Here is a 26537-nt window from a genome sequence, read left to right on the forward strand (position 1 = left end):
TTCATATAAATTACAACTTTTTGAATCGTACATTAAAATTGGATTACTGGCTAATGTAGTAATTAAATTTCTATTCTTTAAATCAATTTTAGCTTCCCATTTGTCAAGTAAGTCAAGTCCAATTAGTCCGTCAAAATAGTCATGGAATTTATAAATGAATAAAGTTATATTATTTCTGTCGTTAAATTCTGAAAAACAAGGTATTGTAATAGAATAATCGTTACGGGTTGTAGCATGTACGTTGGTCACTTCAAATGGTTCATAATTACAAGGAAAATTAGGAAAATATCTACTAACTGCATTAGGGCTTATAAAAGATTGATTGGCTCCTGTATCTATTAATAATTTAAGTGGAGGATTTTTAATTTGAATATACGGTAACTGTCTTTGAGTCTGTAAATTAATTTCTATCGTGGTTTGTCTGATTTCGGGGTTTTCTGAAAATTTTGATTTTGGCTTTCAGTGTCCTGAGAGTCAGAATTTTCATAGCTAATATTATTTTCAGTCATAGGTAAAGAAGGTTGGTCATAGTAATAGTCATAAGGATATTCAATGGGTTCTGTATAATATTCATTAGGGTCATAGTACATGTAAGGGTCACAGTAAGTCTGGTCATAGCACTCATTTAAATTTAACTGTCGGGATTTAAAATAATTCGATGGGGGCGGATTTCCCTGTTTAGTCCAGTCATGTCCTCTTAAGGGTAACGGCTTAGGGGTAAAATGACTAACACCACTCATAGGAACAGGTCTATTAGATTGATTACTATTATTAAAATTATTATTATTCTGATTATTCTGTCCAAAATTATTCTGTGCAAAATTATTCGATGAAAAATTATTTCTATTGGGGATTCTAAAGACATTACTCTGAGGGTTAAAATTTGGGGGTAAAGCACGGAAAACTTGTTGAGTACGAGAAGGTCCTTGATTTTGGTTGAACATAGGCCTAGGTTGCCACATATTATTTTGAGGTCGTTGCTGCCAAAATTGAGGTGGTGGTTGTGGAGGGTTAAATGAACGAGATGTACCGGGCATATTAAAATTATTATTAGTTTTATGATGATTACGTCGGTCAGTATGTGAGTCATTTCTGTCCTGCATATATATTATATTCATTTCGTCATGAACATATTCAAGGGCTTTTTCAATAGTTTCAGGGCGCATACAGCGTATCCTGGAACCTAGAGGATCTTTTAAACCACGTAGGAAGGCTTGCAGGGTTAACTTCTTATATAAATTACGTTTTGCCTCTATAGTAGTGGAAATCGTCTCATGCAAACTAATATAAGTCATTAAGGTACTAAAAATGTTCTGGCATTTTTCATAATATTCCTGTGGAGTTGAAGACCCCTGTGTCAAAAGTGCAAGATCATTATATAAAGAGGTTTCATCACGTTGGTCCGAAAAATTATTCACTAAAGCTGTCCTTATACCTTGCCAAGTATCGGGTATGCCATTCGAATTAATTAACCTGGCGGCAGGTCCAGTTACTTTATTTAATATACCATTAATTAAAGCTAAATTAATTAAATCATTCCCTGGAACTACAAATTTTTCTACGAGCTGATCACATAATTTAATAAATCTAGTAAGGACATTCGAGTTTCCATCAAAATCTGGTACTAATCTTAATGCTTTAAAAATATCATCCATAGTTGCCATATTTAAATTTGAATTTTCTTCACTAATTTCTCTAATCGTATCTAAAAATTTAAATCTACTACTAATTCTAGAAGTCCTCGATTGTCGCGGATGGAAAATCTTGGAAATAAAATTAAGTACTTAAAGGATAAGAAAGGAGCAAATTCAGAGTGATTCTAAAAGTACTCACATAAGCTGCATTTCGGCTCTTCTTGGGCGTATCGATGGCTGGATACAGTCTTCTGCTGCGCGAAGGTTCTTCTTTCTTCGGTAAAGACTTTTGGAAGTCAAGTAGCGATCGCACGCGCACTATTGCGATATCCTTTACGAGGGCTACTTCCGAATCCTACCGACTGCGCCAATTATATTTCGCAGCAGTTCGACTTCCAAAAAAAACCAAAATTTCTTAAAATATTTTATTAATTAAATCTTACAATAATTAAACTATAATTAAATTGACTCGACTATTCGACGATCGAATAATAAGTGACGCGAAATAACTATTGCAAAAATGCTGTAAACTGAGGAATGCTGACTCCGCGCCTCGTGCCGCTGCCGCGTGACTGTGGTCGGGTGCTGCGTCGGCGTTCTTCATAGGGATCCGCAGCGTAACATACTACTTCAAAGTTTGCTTCCATAGAATGAACAATAATATTATCGTTCTCAATAACAAGTGGCGTTACTACTTACTATTTGCTTCCATAGAATTGGTAAATAATTTTTGGCTAGTTGTACGCGTTACATATTGTGGTTTCAGATATTTTTAAAGCTGGGATTTTGACATAAAATTCTTCTTGATTTGCTAAAGCATTATTTAGCCATTATCTTATCAACGTACCTTAAAACGAGCTTGGTAATTAATACTATCGTCACATTTAAAACTCGTTTACAAATCTTCTCTGATAAAGGTTAACACCATATTTACAAATGTACATATTAAAATAAAAAATATATTATCAGGTACTGAATTTAGTGAACCTGTCACTGTAACATTTAAATGTCTAAGCCCCAATTTCACCAACGACTGTTAAAGTTAACGCTCGAATTAGTATCACGTTACCTCTTTCGTTTTTCTTATGAATGAAAGAGAAGACATGACAGATGTTAGAGAGTAATAAAAGCCTTGAATAATTATACATTGAGCGGTATTTATTCGAGCAGAGTTTCACCTTACACGTCTCAAAGTTATTTACAGAAAGAATCAATCAATGCAATATGTCTGGCTTTTATACCATTTTACACAAAAGAAACGAACTTCCGTTGACAATTCAAATATAGTAAAATAATTAGAAATGGCTAAGAATAAATTAAATACATAGTTCTAAATATTAATTAATGTACTTCCCATATTTAAGATAATTATTTACTTAAATATGAGAAGAGGAAGTTATAACGGAAGTAAATAATCCTCCCGCCATTTATAACCAACTATTTGTCAAAATCAAGTACCTTACTCATTACTATTTAAAATATAATAATCACTTATTAAAATAATGTGTAGTGACTAACATAATATACCGATTTAAATAAATAAATATAATATCATATAGCTTGTCCATTGACATCCGCTAACACATTTTAACAAGCTGTTAACACTAACAGACGTTGATGAAATTGGGCTTAAAGTGAAAGCTGAAGAATTAGCAAGACTAATACAGACTGTAGTGATGCAAAAATTATAAATTAAACATGGATAATAATTTCTCATTATTCTGGTCCTATCAATCTTTTAAAAATGTCTACAGGCAGCTTTCTAGTCTCTAGAACATTAAAAATGGTATAAGTATAATTAATTCTTAAAAATAACTACATCAAATTCAATCACGTAAACTGTATAATTCTTAGACGTAAAGTTAACTTCAGGTTTATTAAGAACATGTCAAAAGCATATTGAAGCTATTGAATAAAAGACAACGGCGAAGAATTTATAGGGCACTTAAAAACCTACAAAATAATAATCGGTTGTTGCACAAACATTAACTTAAGATAACTTCAACAGGGGTTTTAGTTGCAAGAGAAGGAACGTAATATTATCGTACTCAATATCAAGTAGCGTTAATACTTCAAAGTTTACTTCCATAGAATGAACAATAATATTATCATTCTCAATAACAAGTGGCGTTACTACTTACTACTTCAAAGTTTGCTTCCATAGAATTGGTAAATAATTTTTGGCTAGTTGTACGCGTTACATATTGTGGTTTCAGATATTTTTAAAGCTGGGATTTTGACATAAAAAAGTATTTTATGTCAAAATCCCATTTGACATAAAATACTTTTTTATTTGCTAAAGATTCAACAAGCCCAAACATCTGAAGAAGCTTACGAAAGATGAAAATCAACATAGTATCAGCTACGAATTCTTAGAACGACTATTAAATAATTCAAAAGCGGGTTACGGTCAGAATCCAGTTTCCGTTTGTGACAGCCTCAGAGTCACTGATAACCATTGGGAAATCTATCGACATTGACTTGAAAATTAACACAACTTCCAACGTAACTGTAGAATTTAAAAAATCTTTTCGATACACAAAGACAAACAAATTAGAGAACATTATTTGAGAAACGTTAACGAATTGAAGCGACTAAACGATAATAAAGAAGCAAACGCTCCTAAACAACCATAACCTAGCCCAAAATTCCGTTTCAGAGTGCAACAAAAAACTGAAGCAATAAAGAGCGAAGACAATACCAAAGGAGCAACGAAAGAGCCTTAACCTACATTACAAAATGATTACAAAGGAATGTCACGATGCAGCAAAACAGTGGATAATGGAGCTGTACAATCGCTCGGCGCGGGTCGACGAACGACCTAGCAGGCGTTTCCTTCGTGCAACACCAAAACCAAACCCGATATGGACGTGGCGTCTTCGCGGGCCACATAACTCGTCATTATAATATTCATAATGAACAAATTATACAAACAACTATGTAGAATTTATTAGTTTACGAACGTAACTCGTTCCTAATGGCGCGTCTGTACATGCAGACGAAAATATTTAGACATTTAAAAAATAATAATATATCCTAATTCCTAGTATAAGATGGTACAATACGTAGTAGTAAAGTATAAAATAATAATGACTAACAATTAATAACTTCTGATGTCGATACTTGCATTCCCTCCGGGCTCCGTCCCGGCTGCTCCATCCGGGAGAGGGCTGGTGGCGCATGATGCCGAGATGACAGAGTAATGACTGGTCATCTCGGCGTCCTACAGGCTAATGTGAACCACTCCGCCGCGGCTCAGGACCTCTTCCTGCAGTCGACGGCGGAGTGGTTGATGGGTACTGATGATTTCAAATAATACTTGCTCAATGATGGTACGCGTAACATCGCAGTTTATAATAATCGAGTTTTCTACACAAGTGAATGTATGTGTCGTGACTCGTGTCCACGATCAGATCCACAGTCCACAGATCATAAAACAAGAACGCAAGCCAGGATTGCAATACAATTTTATGTAGGTGATTTTGTTGTACCCAGACTAAGATCTAGGTTACTGATGTCTACCTGAATATTTTTATTGTTGGAAACAGTTCTTTTAAAATTTTATTCAGACTGCATTCATCTTAATTTTGGGTCAGACTTATTCTCATTTTCGAGAAGCCTAAAATGCCAGGACTATAAGTAATTTGTAAAACACAACATAATCTCATGTAAAAGGCGAATAGCATTTGAAAAAGTTCCATTGCAAAGCAGCTATACTAATTGGCATTACGTGGATTACATGATGTTAAGACTTAAGTATCAATAGAATGATTTTGCTTATTGATAAACAGCTACCGGACGTTTATTACGTATGAAACATATCATAGAAAAAATTAAGCACGCACCAACGGGCCGCGCAAACTCTCACTTGCGGTCTGCGGATGTCGCATTCGCATCTACTACTCACGACGGTTCATTACCAAATAAAATTGGCAGGTGGCAAAAAATCATTTTCGCTTCTAACGTTTCTAATCACATCGAGGCCAGCGGAAGAATACAACTGAAAGCTCTTTACATCATCGCCGTACCAGGATCCGAACCGTACGACGACATGCGGCATGCCTCGAATTGAACTCTCAAGAGGGTATTAAATTTCTTGGAATCGCATCATTGCCGTTGCTAAGGCGAAAAGAGTGACAGATTCTTTGACAGGGGGACTTTGTGCAAAACAAAAAATCGGCCAAGTGCGAGTTGGACTCGCGCACGAAAGGTTCAGTTATCCGTACCGTTATAGAGCAAAAATAAGCAAAAATTGTATTTTTTACATTGGATAACTTATTTCAATTATTATATTTTTATTATCTTTAAATAAAATTCTTGTGTCACAATGTTAGGCCGCGTACTCCTCCGAAACGGCTTTACTGATTTTAACCAAATTTTATATGCATATTCAGTGGGTCTGAGAATCGGCTACTGGGTACTTTTTATATTGATAAGTGCATTTCTTGAATAAATAATAGTAAATTATTACAACTCGAGACTGACGGCGACCATTGTTTGTGCGACGGAATAGCGATGGGCGTTGCCATAGTGACATACTTATTTAGTCACATCAATAAAATAATACGGGCGAAATACTTTATATGGCAAAGAAACGTTTGCCGGGACAGCTAGTTAAAATATAAATGGAACTGTGTATTTTGTGAACATTTCAAGTAAACCTGTTGCCATTATTGATATCGAACAAAATGCAAAAAGTCATGTTTGCTGTATGGGAGCAACAGAAATATAATATAATCTTTAACAACTATCTAGCTATCACCATTCTTAAGATACAGCCTTGAGACAGACAGACAGACATCGAACTCTTAGTAATCCCGTTTTTACCCTTTGAGTACGGAACCCTAAAAACGAGGAACCGGAGAAAGTCCACTGACAGTGAAATTACATCGGATTAAAAATAATCGGGTGGTACGAGCGTGGGATTAGGGTTGCCAGATGTCCGGTATTTTCGGGGCCTGTCCGGTAAAAAATAAACGGTCATACCGAACAGAACAATGTCCGGTATTTTGAGGAACGTCGGTGTTACTTGTACCTAGTTTTAGATGATTTTGATTTTTTTAGAAGCTCCTACCTTTATTTCGATATGTACTCAATTTTATAACCGCAATAATAATATAAAAAACTGTATTTTTGCGACCTACTATACAAACAAACCGGCCCCCCCCCCATTTGAGGTTGTCCGGTATTTTTTCGTGACTCACCTGGCAACCCTACGTGGGATGGTGCAGTGATAATTGAAAGTGCTATCAGACGAACACTCCAGCCTGCACTGTGTACTACATTGGATCTGTGTCAAGTCTTTTTCACGGTCTTGAGGTTCATCCACACATAATTGACCATGACACGGGTGCGACTTGACGCGTAGGTGCTAGGCGCTAACATCTGTTCCAGCTGTAATTAGGTGATATTTGTATAGTCACAATTAAACAATTATGTTTAAACGACACGTTTAAAAAAGCTGTGTGGTCTATGCTAAAGATACTTACATATCTCTTATCTTTTTGCATTTTACTTGTTTATCGATCATCATTTATTAGGGTTCCGTACCCAAAGGGTGAAAACGGGACCCTATTTATGAGACTTCGATGTCTGTCTGTCCGTCTGTCTGTCTCCAGGCTGTAACTCAAGAACCGCTATAGCTAGAATACTGAAATTTTCACAGATTGTGTATATCTGTTGCCGCTATAACAACAAATACTAAAAATAAAATAAAGTTAATATTTAAGGGGGGCTCCCATAGAAGAAACGTGATTTTTTTGCCTTTTTTGCTCGTAATCAATAATAACAGTTAGGCACAGTTGAAATTTTCACAAAATCCTTAATTATATTTGAGCTTTAATAATTTATAATAAAATTAAATAAAGTAAATATTTAAGGGGGGCTCCCATACAAAAAACACAATTTTTCGTCTACTTTCACTCTATACCGGTTCGGAACCCTGTGTGCGCGAGTCCGACTCGCACTTGGCTGATTTTTTTCACGTGTGTCACACAAAGCCGCAACCATGGATACTTTTATTTATGTTCCTTGTAATGCAATTGTATTCGACTCGTATGTATGGAGCGTAAACCGGTATCAAATGATACAAGCATGGCTCCACTGTCCACATAAAAAAATAACTCTGCATTGAGGCAATTTCTGTGACCACATACATTTGCATAAGAAAAGAAAAAAAAGCAGGGACTATTATGAGAAATTGCTGCGTTTATGGACATTCCGAAGCCGTGCTTGGTCGTTATAATCTGTACCTAGTCTGTAAAACGGTAGTTTTATTTTTAACTGCATAGGACCCAGCGACGAGTCCTGCAATGCTATAAATTTTAATCGTTGGGGATAAACTAAGACATTAAAAGCCTTCTGTCTAAAATGCAGTTACCAGATACCACAGACTTGTGTTAGTCATCAGTAGTTTGATGACACTTGTTTAACTTTTAGACTGCTAATGTTTTTTATTCTGTGGTAGAGCTGAGAATTGGGTAGGCATGACAAGTAAAGTTTTTGTAGCAACGGAAGATGTTTTCACACTGACCTCCATTATACAAGTACGCTGGACTTATGATACCCTTTGAAATGACACCTATTTTTGTGCCTATTTGAAGCGGAATCAGCGCCCCCAATGCGGGGGAAGAGAACTAAATCTGACGTAAAAACAACGTTTGATAGTCGCCATATTGGCGCTGATAGCAGTAGTGAGAGTACTTGGAACTAGTACTAGTGATGACAACCAATAACGATTAAGCGGCCATTTGCAATTGACGTCAGATTTAGTTCTCTTCCCTATGCATTGGGGGCGCTGATTCCGTTTCAAATAGGCACAAAAAAGCAGGTGGGTAATGACTAATGGGTATCATAAGTCCAGCGTACTTGTATAATGGAGGTCAGTGTGTTTTCAAATTAAAATGTACACTAAACTGTACCCTAAACCAAATGAACATGAAGACAAAATATTCATTTTTAAAATTAAGCGCCATTTTCAGTTTCGTCATGACTTTCTAAAGAAACTGCAACATCTAATAATAATCGTTGCAAAGGCTGCCTACCTTCCAGTGGAAACATGCGATAATAAGGTATAATTGCACGCCACCACCGTGTCTATATTTAGAAGCAAACACTCTGGATCTAGCCGCGTATGCGACTCGTTCAATTACGTAAAGCGGTTGGGCCCATTTCTAATCTAAAAATAATCGCAGGCTGTAAGCCATCGGCGCCACTGGGATCGTACGAGAAAGTAATGACAATTGCACTAAATCTAGCCGGCATAATGAAGGTAATTCCATAGGGGGACATAAAACTCCCGATCGAAAACCTATAATAAAACTACTTTGTGCTCCATTAGTAGATAACGATCAAAGTAAACTTACATAAAGTTTATAAAATGTGATTTTGTAACTAATGAGTGATACAAAATGAGCCGGACGAGCAATTATAACAAAACGATCAAGAAAATTTTGTATCCAAAAATAATAGACAAATAATTGAATTGAAGCAAAAAGATAAAAATACGTAATAAGTCAAACAATTGAGAAATTTCCTTTGGTAACCAATTAAATACAAAAACAATCCTTTATTTCGTCACGACCCACGTAATTGTTATCACGTTTTATCGTGGAACCTCAGTTTTTATTATAATCACCTACAGGCATTGTCGTTAATATGCCCTCGTGGCTAGTGGCATGGAGATACTTAAAGGTAATGAATTGTTATTTACTAAGTCATTCAGAAAATTGGCCTTATCGAACTGCAGCCATTTTGCGTTCAGCCTTGCCTTTATCAATCGGCAACCTAAAAGTGCGATTATCCAATGAGTGACTTTGCATTCCTCACGCCTACTACAGGTGATGTCAGTCTTCAGCCTCTGCGAATTTTGAAGAAGATGGTTTAAGTTAAGGACTCATTTCAACAGAATATTTTTGTTTCCTGTCACAAACCCATCAAAAAGAGTTTTACATTTTCTTGACTGTTGTTTTTTCCGAATCATGACGTCTGCACTGCACCGTATATCTAATCGGTATAAATAGATCTAATCTAGTCGCAATCTATCTGTGTGATAAGATAATTTCGCCATCATAAATCCGTGACGTGGGGGAGGCGATTCGTGGCGCCTGGCCGTTAATCGTACGTCTGCGCGTGCGATGCATTTTCCCCTGCATTACCGTCCATTCAGACATATTTTACCTGCCACTTCCATAGAGAGTGATCCTTATGACGGTCGCATAAAGGGTCCTCAACTGTTAAATAACTCCAAACGGGCTGCAGTCAAGGGAAGCTATCATTTTCTTGGCGACGGGGCGGATCGGCAGCCTAACCAGATTACTGGCGACAATGTTATGTATTAATTCATTCAAGTTTAATTAAAGCTTTTTACACTTACCGCCTCCGATATGGACAGATTACAAGACGTGTAATTTGATCACGTTGCGAGAAATGGCAAAGGTTTCAAGTAAACCAGGAAACGAGCAAATTTGCCGCCTGATAGAAAGAAAACACCAGCGCTAACTGTTGTCAGTTAATTGGTATTGATCTAGTGGAGCCGGCCCACTCGTGCCGTAAGAGCCATAACACACGCCAAAATGCAGTTTTTTAGTATAATAATAGAGTGCTCATTGGAATCTAATAAAAAGCGCGGGCATCGTTATAGATAATTTAGTAATCTAGACAAGTTATAAATCTACCAACAGAATTGTCCAAATATTCCATCTTGAAAGTTAGCGTCACCCTACTTTCTAAAGAAGTCATGTGTTTCATTTTTGCAATTTGATTTCACTGTATATTTCATTTCTTATCTTTTACATCTGGTAACTGCTATTATTATTGTGGATTATCTGATGTTTCTTAGAATAAACTTTTAGTTTTTCGACAGTAGGCGTCACTGGGTTTTACCGCTATTATTATGTAAGCGACTTATTATACCAAGTTCCTCAAATCTTTTATAGAACAATATTCTAATTTTTAAAATGACGAATTATACTTATTTTAGAAAATTGATTATTTACATGCGATTTGCCTCGATTTCACAATCACTGTCTTAATGTAAGTTCTACCACAATCCCTGAAACTATCGCTTATAATTTTTTACTATAGGAACTTAAAAAATAGGGCCGAGTCACATCAAAAACTGCAACAGCAGCCAGCATGTAAAAAGGGGGCGACGTTCGTACGCGACACATCGTCTGCAGTGACCCTAATTGCATTGATCTCGGCCACTGCTCTCTCTTAAATCAATCTCTAGGGCCCTAGAACCCCACTTACCTACGTGGATCATCCATGATCATTTTTGCGGAAGGACTATTGTTCGGCTTCTTCCGGCTCGGAGCCTTTTGATTAGTTAACGTCTAAAAGTTAATCAATTAACCCATCAAGCCCTATAAGCTCACCGGTGAGCGAGACACAATAGAATAACATTAGATTTCCAAGAATCCACGATCGAAGGATTAAAAAGCTAGTGAAACGATAATATCCAGTCAAAATAGTTTGGAAACATGGCATTTGAAATAACGCGTCGCTAAGTGACTGTGCTCTACATCAAATCCTACACATTTTTAGGGTTCCGTAGCCAAATGGCAAAAAACGGAACCCTTCTATAAACGTCATGTCTGTCTGTCTGTCCGTATGTCACAGCCACTTTTCTCCGAAACTATAAGAGCTATACTATTGAAACTTCGTAAGTAGATGTAGTCTGTGAACCGCATGAAGATTTTAATACAAAAATGGAAAAATTATTTATTCCTAACTTCGTTATCGAATGCAGGTTGACTAAGTATCCTAGGTAAATAGCCGGAGCTATTGAATACTGGCGAATGATGCAACAAGCCAACGACCGAGAAGTGAGAACCTATGACAGACCCTAACTTCTACAAATCGGATGTTATGTGAAAGGTTACAGACCAATATTTTGTTTGGTATTATGTAATGATTAATCACAATAATACATATATTATCAGTGGCTCCGTGCTACTTTCTATGTTATTAATTTAGTTGAAATTCTATTGGGTTACTTCACTAATGCTACTACATATTTAACGCAAATATGCGGAAAATAAAACAAGGATGTCTTGGTTTAAAACTATTATGGACGGTACAGTTTCATTTTTAGTGTTCCGTACCCAAAGGGTAAAAACGGGACCCTATTACTGAGACTTCGATGTATGTCCGTCTGTCTGTATGTCTCCAAGCTGTAACTCAAGAACCGCTTTAACAACAAATACTAAAAACAAAATAAAATTAATATTTAAGAGGGGCTTAATTAATCCCATACAACAAACGTTATTTTTTGGTCTTTTTGGCTCGTAATCCATAATGGCAACATAGACACTTAAAATTTTCACAAAATCCTCAATTAAGTATATTATGTGTACTTTAATATTAAATAATAAAATTAAAATAAAATAAATAATTAAGAGGAGTCCACACCGCCCTTTTTTCCATACAAACGTTGTCCCCTGTTTCCTCCCTGGATAATGCTAGTAGAGTTATAATTTTTTTCCTGAATATCTACGGCCACTAATACGATGTCCCTATGTTTTCTTTTTTTTCATAATTTAATTATTAAATAAGATATGAACGTTCTAAAACCCAAAAAAATGGCCAGATTTTCCGCTGTGTTCAAACGTCCAGAAAACAGATTTGGCTAGATTATACAAAAAAAGCAAAACATAGGAACACAGCTCAAGCCTTTTTTTAATCTTTAATGAAAAAAGTACTTAAATCGGTTAAGTTTTGGAGAAGGAATCAGGGGACAACGAATCGTTGATTTTCTGGATTTTCTGCAGTTGTCTCTATAGCGTTCTGCGGTATAGGCTTGAGGTAAGGGAGACAGCTATATATATTACACGTGCTTTTTTTTCATTTCTCTAGCCCCTGGTGTATCCTCTTAAGACAAAAAACAACCCATACAAAAAACACAATTTTCCCCTAGGTATTTACGCTCTATAACGGTACGGAACCCTTCGTGTGCGAGTCCGACTCGCACTTGACTGATTATTTTTTTACAAAAGGTTAAGATATCGTCTAGGTAAAGCTATGACTTGATATTGTAGAGTTCCCATCTTTAAAAATATCGTCAAGTTTTGGGGCTACTTTTCTGCCATTAAAATCCCATGCTCAGATTTAAGGTGCACGCAGTCAAACGCAGCGATTCAGTTCAATATAATACAAACATAATGACATACTTTCTAAACAACAGTTTTAAGTACACATTGTTAGTGTTCATTCAAAATTAGAAATGGATGGATGGATGGCTAAAACCACAAGTTGCAGCCGAGTGTAGGTTTACTGACGGGGCGGTGACAGGGTTGCCAATTATAGTGTTTTTCACTAAATTATACGTTTTACTGTTGACAAAAATTAAGTGTACAAAATACTGTTTTCAGCATCAAAATGTGAACACTTTATTATTATGACGATTGACGTATTAAACTTAAACGCTCAGACAATATTTTTTTTTTTAGGAATTTTTGCGAGAAGATCTTATAAAAGAGTAAATAAATAAATTGATACTGATCATTTTTCTAAAATACTGTTTAAAATACTTCAGAGGTACACTTTATTTCTTGTGAAAGTTGGCAACCCTAGGCGGTGGACTCCTTCAGCATCCTGCATCCCGTCCCTCAACTAGGAAATGTGGGTTTTGAGAAGCCGTTAGCTCAATGGTGGGTCAATCGACCATCCGCCTAGAGATTTATAGCCCCACATACTTCGCCACATTCAGGCCATGCGAATCCGTTTAAAAATAGATCACCCATTGTATCTACGCGGAGTGATGCAACAAATAAATTTGGTAACATCACGGTTCGGCATACCAATAAAATAAAAAACTTGAAATGATAAGAGACTAATCAAATCCATTATCATCAACTCTGGCCAACGCAGGACCAGACCTTTTCAGAAGGTAATATGTAATTCTCTATATAAACTTTGATGCCCGTTCTCCATTCGACTCATCCGGGATTTATCTACTCGCTAGCGAAAAATTAAATAGAAAACAAATTGGTTACAAATGTAACCAATCAACACTATTTTAATAAAGAGAAACTCCTTCCAAAAAAACCTGAGACAGGGTATTAACTATTAACGATATTTTTTTAATACACACAATTTATTTGCATATTCGTTTACGTGCAGCAAGGGGTCATTTTCACAGTTTTCACTATAAGATATTCGAAACTCAAATAAGACGTCGCAATAGAACAATCAAATACCCGATGATCCGGTAATACTAGAATCAGATATTGAGGAATTCGCATTTAATTTGTATATTTACAAACTGATTTGTGTAGTGGATATTATGTGAATTCCTTTGAATATTTATCAAAATGATTGGATGCATATTTTTGTTCGTATTCGGTTCCGCTTTATTCGTATATAGATATTGTTTAAAACTCGCTATTGATTGTAGCAGTATTTTAAAAATGCCTCGCAAAAAACATGTAGTTGAGGTTTACAAAAATCTATGGATTTCGGTTGAAAAAGCCGGAAGTGGAAGAGTAGCACCTTGTTCAATGTTCATACTATGCATCTACATACACTGTTAGTTATTCGTCCGGCGTCCCGAGTGGAATGAAGATCAAACAAAAATTGTGGATGACAAAATATTTCCTTTACAGGACATTGATTTTTTTTATAGCAGAAATCAAAAATAAACGAGGAAAATATGATCATTCGTGATTGCAAAACTTTGAATTGATTCATATTTTACGCATAACCTTGTAAGATTACTACGAAAACGTTAACTTTACCTTAATCCTAAAGCCTCTATTTTACCTATTAAACATCTGGATTTTCCATTTGCCAAAAGGCTCCAAATCCATTAAAATTCATACATTTAACCCAGTAAATCTTTACAGTTCACATACTTCACAGTTTTGTTGCTATTTACGGGTTTGTTTTTGTCTGAGCATAGGTGTTATTAGCATAGCCTGCGGGTAGCAATTATAATTGTTCCCCCATCCATCAGTAAATATTTCGAGGACATTCTAGAATCATTAGAGCATCTTTTTACTGCCAATTATAGATTATTTTTGTATTTATTTTATAACTTGCCTGTTGCAGACAATGTAGTCTATTCCATATACTGCACAGACTCTATGCAATTTAACACATTAATTTGTAGAGCGGATGAAATTGAGCTTGATGTCAGGTGGGTATCAAATATTGTTAATATTGCAAGACGAGTGCGGGGTATTCAATTCTTAAAAGTTTTCGTGCGAAGAACACCTTAATGCCCATACTATAAGATGAAGATATAATAACCTTAGGAAGAGATAATACTCCAGCTCCACCACAAATGATCAGGTTGTGTTGGGCGCTTGACGTATATATGTGGATGAGCGTAAAGGACATACGTTAACAGTAATAAGCAAGATAAGTATTATTATTTATTACAATCACAGTGAAAATAAAATATTGCTTAGCGTGGAATTCTAAGCAAACTCTTATATGACCCAACTCAGTACCCCGTACCCAGTAGCCAATCACTGTACAAATGCAAATCGTTTATTGCTAATTGTTAATCAGAATGCGGTGTTAAATGTCGGTGTCGGTAGCTTCGGCGAATCCCCCGACTTCCTGTCACATGCGTGTGCGCATATCAACAACTATTTATACATCTCTTTATTTCAGCCTACTCGCAAAAACCATACGTCTGTTACTCGAAAACGCCAGAACCATGGAACGGTTTCCAAAAGATTTAGACAGGCTTTTAGGAAGAGGCTTTTAGCTTGGTCTAAAATGTTGACTACAATTTAATGGGCTACACTTAAGGTAAATGGAATTAACACAAAACACCCTTGACAGCATATTATCAGAGTGATTTTGTGCCTTTGCTAGGTTTAAATAAGTTGCAATTGAAGTTGAGTAAATCTCCGTTAAACAAATCCTACACTCCGTAGCCAAAAGTTGGGCCCATTATAGTTAAACGATTCCACGGTCAAAAACACAACCGACTTTGATTCCAACACTTACAAAACCAACTCCCGCAAAACCCCACGGTATGTTTGCAACATTGATTCCTGTTTGGGAGTTAATGGGGGACCGTTAAGCAAGCGGGGATAGTTAGCGGCGAGCAATATTTGCCCAGCAAATTGCGCGTATAAACAACTGTTTCCATGTGCAGTGTGGACTTCCTTAATGGTTTTACCCTATCGGCAACTATTAGTATGAATTAGGGGATTGCCCAACTCCTACTTCATTAATAAGTTTACCGTATAGGTAGACGAGGATAAAGATATGCGTTATAAAGTAGACAAGATTTTTTTCCATATATATACAGGGTGTAACAAAAATAAGTGATAATACTTTAGGGTGTGTACGTGTCCCTTGTAGAGAGTTCACTGTGAAAGTAGCAGCGCTGAAAGACCGAATTTTTTTTTCACCCTTAATTATTATCACTTATTTGTGTTACACACTGTATATGAGTCCAAAAAAGATGGAGCCTTTGTAGTGAAATTCGTCAGTTTCGACGGCGAAGCACTAAAAGTTAAAACGAAATGCCCAAATGCCAAACATATGACATAGGGTATTGCAAGCGCCATGTTATTTTGCGAAGCTCAGACGCAAATCCGTGGTCCGCGTTTATACGTGGGAGAGCCATGCTTCGGCACGAATGGGCCGGCTCGACCGGATAAATACCACGTTCTCACAGAAAACCGGCGTGAAACAGCGCTTGCGCTGTGTTTCGCCGAGTGAGTGAGTTTACCGGAGGCCCAATCCCCTACCCTATTCCCTTCCCTACCCTACCCTCCCCTATTCCCTCCTAAAAGGCCGGCAACGCACCTGCAGCTCTTCTGATGCTGCGAGTGTCCATGGGCGACGGAAGTTGCTTTCCATCAGGTGACCTGTTTGCTCGTTTGCCCCCTTATTTTCATTAAAAAAAAAATCCCATGTTTGGTTCTTCGTTGCTGAAATTTCCGAATACATGTTCTCTTAAGCAAAATCATCTACAAAAGGTCTTCAAAGCTTCTAAGGATTTAATTTTATATGAAAAAAAAAACAAAAGCCTGTCTGCGTGTAATTAAAAATAATGTTTGCAATTTACAAGGCTTCACGGCCGTGCCAACAAGGGCGTTAACTGAAAGATAACTGTCGATATGCCCTTTGTATGAAAGAAAGGGACTTAAAAGACTTAGGGCCTGTTTCACCACTTTCTGATAAAGTGCCCAATAGGCTATTCACAACTTTTTTGACAGATTCTCCATACTTCATCTGTCAAGTTAATTGGTGGATAGCCTTATCAGGAAGTGGAGAAACAGGCCCTAAGGTAAGTTAAGATATTATGATCATCGTATGACGTATCAATAAAGGAGGTTTGGGCCGTACAAGTTTTCTCAATACATTCGGATTTGTAAAACTGTGACCTCTCACACCCTACGGCTAAGGATAGTTAGTTAGTTACTAATCCATACTTCCATACTAGTAAATATATAAAATATGCGAAAGTGTGTCTGTCTCTCTGTCCGTCTGTCTGTCTGTTACCTTATTACTCCCACACCACTGAACCGATTATGCTGAAATTTGGCATGGATATACTTTAGAGTCCCGGGAAAGGGCATACTTTTGCTTTTATAATAATAACTGCTACGCCGGTTTCGGTGACGGTAGCCGGTTTCATTGAAAACCAGGCCTGTTACGCAGGAGTAATTTTATAGTGCCCAGGTGTTTGCGCAGTACACAAGATCACTCTCTATTCCCAGTGGGACGGATGACCGACACGACTGGCGAGAGATAAACTCATGGTAGAGCTACTGGGCCCGTACCAAGAAACGATTTTGACTTTTGAGACTCTGTTTGAGTCTCAAAACGTGAAATGACGTTGTTAGAGCAGGACGTGGCATTGTCGTCTGATTGTTTGAGTCTCAAAACCGTTTCGTGGTACGGGCTCAGGCGCAGGACCAACTTTTTACATGACCATCCGACGCATGGATCATCTTACTTGTCAGCCAATCAGGTGATCAGCCTGCATTGTCCTAACCAAACTTGGTAATAATATGTTTCCAACGCGGGAATCGCACCCAGGATCTCCGAGTCAAGAGCCACTCTCCCAAGGAGGCGTTGCGATTAGTATGAATAAGTTAAATTAATACTTGAAAACACACTAGAGAAAAACACATCAGCCTGCCAACGAAATATCTCACTCTCGAGATAATTAAAAGCTACTCGTCTCATAATGTCAAACTCTCGACATTATCTCGACAGAAACTCTATAAAAATGTGTTATTTCGATTATAGATCTACGCGAGAAAAAATGTTTGTCATGCTAGGGTCAATAGATATGAAGTGACAATCCATCAAACATCGAGAATTTAACATGTAGAGTGAGATATCTCGTTGGCGTATGCTAGGCAGGCTGATGTGTTTTTCTCTAGTGTGTTTTCAAGTATTAATTTAACTTATTCATACTAAGGGTGAAGTGGGATCGTTCTAGAATATTCACAAACATACATCGATCACAATTCACAATTCACAATACAATAACGGAACTATGTAAGGACGTTTTTGTTGATTGTAGCTAATCGTGTTTCCTCGATACAATAACGATTACAAATAATATGCAAAATACAAATAAGCGTATTGAACTCGCGATTCGCGAATGTCATACATTGTAGCAACAAGGTCATACTAATTCGTACAATAATGTTGAATTTCATACAAATTCAATGAATTTCATGCCAGTCCTAAACTGTACCCCCCTTACTAATAAACGTTGTATAAGCTTTGAATAGTTATACACCATACAGTGTTTTGTTCCTGTCACACAAGTGACATTTTTAATTGGATTGAAGAAGACAAAACACTGTATAACCTATTCAAAGCATATGTAACAGCATTTATTAGTAATCGGGTACATATTATACTAAACATTTATTATTAATTTATTATCATTATAAGTACTCCGTTTCATTAAGTTTAAAATTTAATCTAACTGCAAACAAATATCTGCATGAGATTATATTACTTGCCTATTTAAATGTCAGGTTTTAAAAACTGTTCTATTTCGAGAATAAGGTTAGCCATAAAGTCAAAACTAAAGCTAATAGCTAATATGCTAAAGATAATATTATATTATATCCGTTCAGTTGTTTAGGCATGTCGACGTTACGAAGTTAAGTACTTACACCATATTAAAAGCCTTTATAATATTGTGATGAAAGTGATGGATGGATATTTTATATTAAGCTATATTTTTAAACAAAGTATGTATTAGCATATTGCATGCTCAACAATAATTAATTAATACTTAATTATATAGATAATTATCTCAATCGACCTAATAAAAGTTACAAACTAGGTACAGGCCCCATCGCCGTGTTACAATTTCAACTCTATTACATTAGGAATAAGATCGAAAAGTGACAAGCCATTATACAGACTGTACATGATTATTTCACATTTTACATTTTTTTAAGTATTTGCATGACCTTAGATTATTATTATCAACTTTCCGCTGATGTTAATTATTCAATATGTTTAACCTAAGCTAGACATTTTATTTCAAAGCCTAGAAGTTACATTATGGCTGTGGTCCAGACATTTTTTAGCCCAAAATGATAATAATAATAATATTAATTTACTAATACTGTCTTTTTTTTAAATTTTTCAAAATGCGACAAACGATTAAAAATTATGAAACAAAAAATAGATTAGCACAACACAAAAATAGTAACCACTTGGTTAATGTGGTTAACTTGTTATTTATTTAAATCAATACTAGCTATTTGACCGAGCTTTGCTCGGTATTCGATATAGCACGAATAAAATGACATTTTCTAAAAAATATGATTCCTAGCTAGATCGATTTATCGCCCCCGAAACCCCCAATATACTAAATTTCATGAAATTCGTTGGAGCCGATTCCGAGATTCCAATTATAAATATATATGTTACGCTCAAAGACCGAAAACGCTCAGTGAGCGAAAAAATAGCTCACAACGCGTTGTGGTTATAGTGAAACGGCCACGACGCGAAATCCGAGTCGTGGCCCTAGTGAAAACGGCCACGACGCGTTCTGGTAATCACAGAAATACCACATAGCGAAATTCGTGTCGTGGCTGACGTGCTATTCGACCACAACGCGTTGTGGTAATCAAGAAAAGCCATGACGCGTTCTGAACAGCCACGACGCGAATCCATGTTGTGACCCTAATGAAAACGGCCACGACGCGTTCTGAAACCAGGTTAGTTACTGAGGAGTAATTTTATAGCGCCCAAGTGTGTGCGCAATACACAAGAACACTCTGGTTTCAATGAAATTAGGCCAGTTACGCAGGAGTAATTTTATAGTGCCCAAGTGTGTGCGCAATACACAAGAGCACGTTACGCAGGAGTAATTATAAAGTGCCCAAGTGTGTGCGCAATACACAAGAGCACTCTGGTTTCAATGAAACCAGGCCAGTTGAGCAGAAGTCATTTCATAGTGCCCATGTATGTGTGCAATATACAAGAGCACTCTGGTTTCAATGAAACCAGGCCAGGTACGCATGAGTTATTTTTATAGTGCCCAAGTGTGTGCGCAATACACAAGAGCACTCTGGTTGTTAAGCAGGAGTTATGTTATAGTGCCCAAGTGTGTGCGCAATATACAAGAGTACTCTGGTTTCAATGAAACCAGGCTAGTTAAGCAGGAGTAATTTTATAGTGACCAAGTGTGTGCGCAATTCACAAGAGCACTCTGGTTCCAATGAAACCAGGCGAGTTACGCAGAAGTAATTTTATAGTGCCCACGTGTGTGCGCGTGTAAAAGTCGGCCCTGCACCATATACGTGGGAGAGCCATGCTTCGGCACGAATGGACCGGCTCGACCGGAGAAATACCACGTTCTCACAAAAAACCGGCGTGAAACAGCGCTTGCGCTGTGTTTCGCCGAGTGAGTGAGTTTACCGGAGGCCCAATCCCCTATTCCCTACCTTACCCTATTCCCTTCCCATCCCTACCCTTCCCTATTCCCTCTTAAAAGGCCGGCAACGCACCTGCAGCTCTTCTGATGCTGCGAGTGTCCATGGGCGACTGAAGTTGCTTTCCATCAGGTGACCCGTTTGTTCGTTTGCCCCCTTATCTCATAAAAAAGAATTAAAATCCTCCAAATCCTCAACAAATAATGTGTTTTTTGGTAAAATAAAATTAGTGATAAAATGATGACTTATGGTAAGTGGTAATGAATTTTAAAAATGATATTGAGAATAAGTTAAGATTTCACTACCAGTAGCGCCATCTAGCGAATGCTTGCGTATATTGCTTTGATTAACCCCGTGATTTGATTAAAATCGTGATCAAAATCCTGTCAAAATCTAATAAAAAAAAATGGCGACCTACCCTCCTAAGAACCTTTGTACAAATAATGTAATAACTTAACAACCTAACATTAAGTTGGATAATCATAAACCACAAATTCAACCAAATTCCTATTTTTCTTAATATTGCAAATATAATATTATGTTATGAAAGTATTTTTATTTCTATTTGTAAATAACATTTTAGTACAGTACATAGAGATTTTAAGCAAGTAAATAAAAATAATAAGTGTTTTAAGTATTTCATTCTCAAAGAGTAAAAACAAGTCCCAAACTAACCCTTCAGGTTGTTACTGATTAGTGATTACTAACTATTTTGCTGTCTAAGCATTTCTCCGTTTTTTGACTATGATAGAAGGCTGGTAACATTTTTAAAAATATTAAGAACATAATTAAAAATATATAAAAATTAGAACACTGCTTAACTAAAATGTCTGTAACGGTTTAGTGACGGAAGGATACTTAAAGAATTTTTTTAGCAAAATATTGAACAATAATAATTTATTGGTGACCAAATAAATTATGAAATATGAAAAATCCTTTCAAGTAAACTCTGCCAGAGTTTCACATTAATTTTTCCTAATTTCAGTTTATTGGATAGAGTATCTAGTTACTATAATTAGTAATACTGCAATATGAATATTCAATTGGGTGATGCAATAGGTGAACAGCACCTAGGGTCAGATTTGAGTAGACTAGCGCTATTAATAGACTAATAGAATTTCTACTGATCAGAAGTATATAAAAGAGTTATTTATATATTCTAAAGTAAAATATATTCTAGTACTAGAGAACTAGACTAGATTCTAGAATATATTTTACATTTCAAGTAAATTTGTGATAAATAAACTTCTAAAATCATCGGTTAAATAAAAAAATAAAAATTATAGATTTTTCCTTTTAATTATTTTATTCAGTCATCATTTTCAATTACTAAAAAATGACTGCTTAGAATGTACAACTAATTAATAGACAAACTAGTCAAATTATACGAAGAAAGTAAATTTTTCCATTGAGGTCATTATATAACCCGTCAATATAAAATTATGTGACATGCAGTACTATGATATGCTATCACTTGCAAAAAATACACCTTACATAAGTGTAGCAGTTTTTTATGAACCTAATCTAAATAAAATCTTTAATCTAATAGAAGCCGTCATAATACCTTAAGTCTGACAACTTACATATCAACTTTCCCTTGCAAATTTTCTAATACAACTTTTTGATATGTCCCATGGTCCCCAATGTATTCTAAGAACTCAAGGAATGTACTGTGCTTGTCTCTTTCACTTGAAGCTACAAATTTAATATTGGTATCTCATTTCAATTTCAAATTTCAATGCACATGTTTCAAGAGCGACATAAGAATTTTAGATGATATCCGACAGATAAGTATCGATTTTAAATTGCATTAATTGAAAGAGATAAGTAGCCATAGCTTAAAGCCTTTATTAAATTTCTCTCTTAGATCTAGTAAATATGTAATAAAATAAAAAAATATGTTTTTTATTTCTATGATTCACTTCAAACTATGTTTTTTTTTATTAATAAATCAAAAAGAGTCACACAAACATTGTAGCGCACAGTAAATGAGTCACAAGGAATTCTGTAAATTGATTAAGCTATGCAAACATTGACCTGAAAAAGTGTCCATAACCTTTCCAAATATCACAAAAGCCTACTCATCAGTCATCCTTTGAGTAATATAAAAACCGAAAGACTTAACCACAATATTTAAGTCTTTGCAAATACTGCTTATGAATACTGTTAAGTATTTTTATTATTTTACTAGCTGTCCCGGTGAACTTCGTGTCGCTTTAAAACCTTTCCTGGACTTCTATGAATATTTTAAGACTAAAATTAGCCCAATCCGTTCAGCCGTTTTCGAGTTTTAGCGTTACTAACACAATTGAAAATCTATTTATATATATATATGCAGCATTACTGCATGACATAGAATCAGTCTATTTATTTGATTTAATAACCAAAGTTGTATGAATGTTGCACAATATGTTAGCCTACTGCAAAATGTTAGTAACTATGCAAAAAATTTCCTCCTTTTTAGAATGTCAGTAGCTGTGCAAAAAACCTCCTCCTTTTGAGAAGTCGGTTAAAAGCCCTATTGTAAGTGAATATTAAAAGGACAAAGGTCAAACTAGCAGGTGTAAAATAGACAAGTGGCATAATAGATAAGTAGAGGTTGTTCACCCTCCATATGAGCAAGAATATATTGTTTCGTAAATTACAGGCAAACTGTCATCACAGTTACAGTATTTGTTTATTTGAGTGTGAGTAAATTTTATAATATAATGAAAATATGTGCATCAGAATCATATTTAGTCATACTATTATTTCAATTTTGATAGTATTTCTACATCTCCAAATCAATAACTATTTGTTTTTTTTTTTAAGTTAAATACAAAAAAAAACATAATTTAATTTGATCATACCTAGTTAAAACATAAAATTTAGTATCGAATTAAAACTATGATATCTATTGCTGTAGCCTACAAGTATGAAATATCTTATTAGGAAATTCCAAGTTTAAATATGCTAGTAAACACAAACATAGCTGTTATAGTTACACATATATACTTTCACTCGGCCTATGAATCATATTCTGTGGTTAATTGTTTTACACATTATGATCCTGTCTGGTTGTGTTAATGTATGGGATGAATGAACAAAATATGCCATTGATTCAGAATTAGAAAAAACTAACCCAAAATCTTGGGTTTCAGTTTTTTTTATGGAAATACATAAAAATTGTAATCCAATGCTGTTTCCTCATAAGTCATTCTTTTCTGTTAGGTTGTATTTACTGTCAGGAAATTTGTTTACATTCAAATTCTATGAATAAACAAGTACTGGGTAATTATAAACTTGACTGTTAAGCATGTTAAGGAATAGAAATCGCGCAGGAACCATTCACTACAGTAATGATTGCATAAAACAGATTTGATTACTTACGGTTCGGCCTCAATGGACTGTAGACGGGCTACGTAGTTGGATGGAATGTAGCCCTCCTGCTTCGTCTTCTTGCTCCTGGCTAGCCACCAGTCTCCCTGCGTGTCGTTTAGGATCTCCAAATGTTCGCCCTTTCTAAAACTCAAGTCCTCGTCCGTCCTAGCATCGTAATCGTAAAGAGCAACAAATATTCGGGTGGGAGTGATTTCGTTCGTGTCCGGGCCCTGATTAATCGTGGACCTTATCGGATCCGGGGGCGGGGTCGGCACGGGAGTCTGGAACTGTCTAGGATCCTCCTCGTGAGGATTTGTTCGCTCATTTTTGTTTTTGGAATCCTTCTCTCTTGTGCTACTAAAACAGTTCCCCATTTTCTCTTTACAAGGTGAGTCTGCTATCACTTGTTGTAAATAAAATCACACACTCGTAAACATTCAAACGATTGTACGAGAATGTTTTGTCCATAAACATTCTATTTTGTCACAATAAAGTCAAAAAATATAAACGGATAACATAATTTTATAGTAAACAAAGAAGAAATCCCGAAAGGACATGTCTACAAGCAGCCATTTTGACGCGCTATAGACAATTATTTGTTTTTTTACGTTATCAGATGTCACAGATTAAACATCTGTGTTTGTCATTCTAAAATTGTCTATGATAACCAGGCGGTTCGCTGAAAATAGGGAAAGAAAATAATGTAGCAAAAAGAAATTGCAATCTCAATTCGACACTCGACAGTAATCAATAATTTTGCTAAATTTAAGAAAGATTATATTTATGTGTTATCAGAGAAGTTGATGCCTATGCAAATCGGGGACCTTAGTAGTTTGGTTGCGATACATCAAACCCAGCTGACAGATCACAATTAACATTGATTGACAGATTCGACCAAATAACCTTGGTCTGTCAATTGCATAGGAATCCACTTCCTAAAGGTACAACAAAGTCTCAAAGAATTTTGAGATTTTTTTTTACATTTTGTAAGTAGCACCATCTATACTGCAATTCTGTAACTAAATGGAAGTTTCTAACCTAGCTGTCTTGCATAATTACTGATAGATGGCGTTGTCCAGCAGTGGTGCTTTTGCACTAATAAAATTCTATAGAACACCAAAAGCAGTTATGAAAAAATATCTAAGACATTGGGAATAAAGCTCCAGCTAAGTTCTTATTAGTTTTAATATTGTTTTCATTTTCAATAATTTTTATGATGCTCAGTTATTTCTGCCTAATATTGTATGTATAGCAATATCATATTTTCATAAAGCTATATTGCTATAAGAAAATACCAGGAAAAAGAATATAATGGAACCTTGTCAAATTAATTACTTTTCTGAACAACTTTGTTCAGAAAAAGTAAATTCAGCCAACTAATTAATCCTATGAAATTGCCTATGAATGAGGCGGTAATAATTTTAAAGTTTTTGAAAGAATTCTGGATTTAATAATACCTACAGTCACAATCTCGTAAATCTTTTGTAAAAGAAGCATTGAAGTTTGAATTGAATATTTTTTTTTAATGTCCTTACTCCATAGCCATTTATACCTAAGCTTTTGAGGAGGAGTTTTGATGCTATAATATCATCGTTATAAAGATAATAACAATTTACGTTTCCTTTCTTTATTAGGTCGATAAAGGAGTTTGGGAGAACCCTTATACAAAGAAGACCGTCTAAAGATTTTTTGAAAAGTCTTTTTAATTCGTTCACTTAGAACTTTTTTAGTTGAAACAAAACTATATATGTACTGACATGCTGGTTTGCGATACGAACTTTTACCACCATGTAGTTGGTAAATCTTAGGATTTACGTTAATGTCACGGTATATTATGTTGAAAAAAAAAAGGCCAAGTGCGAGCCGGACTCGCGCACGAGGGGTTCCGTTTTGTTATAGAGCAAAATCAGGCCAAAATGTGTTTTTGGTATTAATCTTTATTTTATTTTAATAAATTATTAAAAAATATTAAAGTGGTATTGTCCAGCAGTGGGACACTGCAGACTGCTTATAATAATAATAAAGTGGTATTAAACGTGGGAGAGACATGCTTCAGCACGAATGGGCCGGCGAATGAGATATTCAGAGATGTTGTATGCTGTATGAAAATAATTTAAATAGGTTAGTATTATTCATTACTATCGTCTTCGTCTATAATAACTATACTTATGTACCTACCTGTTTTGTCTAGAAGTTCATGAAGGTTAATAATTAAGAATTACTCTTTGTTTTATTCCTAAAACCAACATTTACCAAATGACAGTAGTAAAACCTAGCATAAACCGAATTGAAATGGTAAATGTTCGAAATAATCGTCGTATTTTTAGAAATACTTACATTTACCAACTCGTGTCGGTAAATCCTAAGATTTACACTCAAATCTTAAGATTTGCCGAAGTTCGAGCTTTTACAGTTAAACATATTATTATACTTAGGTACATACAAAACCGGCCAACTGCCAAGTGCGTGTAACTTTAAAAGATTGGGTATTTTATTGTTTATTGGATCCTTTATTCGGATACTAATACTTAAGCTCGTTTTAATTCAAATAATTTTGTGCACATTTATTGAGGAAAATAAATACAAAAGTAGAGTCAGCGTAACTAACTAGTCTATTTATTTATAGCTTTATTATAGACGTAATCGGGCAAAGGTA

At 35.6% G+C, this 26537-nt stretch overlaps 1 protein-coding gene across 1 annotated transcript in view; it reads right to left on the reverse strand.

The window, feature by feature from the left end:
• Positions 1 to 24454, reverse strand: part of LOC121737377 (tyrosine-protein kinase Src42A) — a 91528-nt gene extending 67074 nt beyond the window's left edge. Inside the window, exon 1 of the mRNA XM_042129048.1 lies at positions 23891 to 24454. Within this exon, the coding sequence (XP_041984982.1) occupies positions 23891 to 24255 (365 nt within the window). The 5' untranslated portion in view covers positions 24256 to 24454. The remainder of the gene's footprint in view (positions 1 to 23890) is intronic.
• Positions 24455 to 26537: the final 2083 nt, after the last annotated feature.

The sequence above is a fragment of the Aricia agestis genome, chromosome 20, assembly GCF_905147365.1.
Source record: "Aricia agestis chromosome 20, ilAriAges1.1, whole genome shotgun sequence".
Taxonomy (NCBI): domain Eukaryota; kingdom Metazoa; phylum Arthropoda; class Insecta; order Lepidoptera; family Lycaenidae; genus Aricia; species Aricia agestis.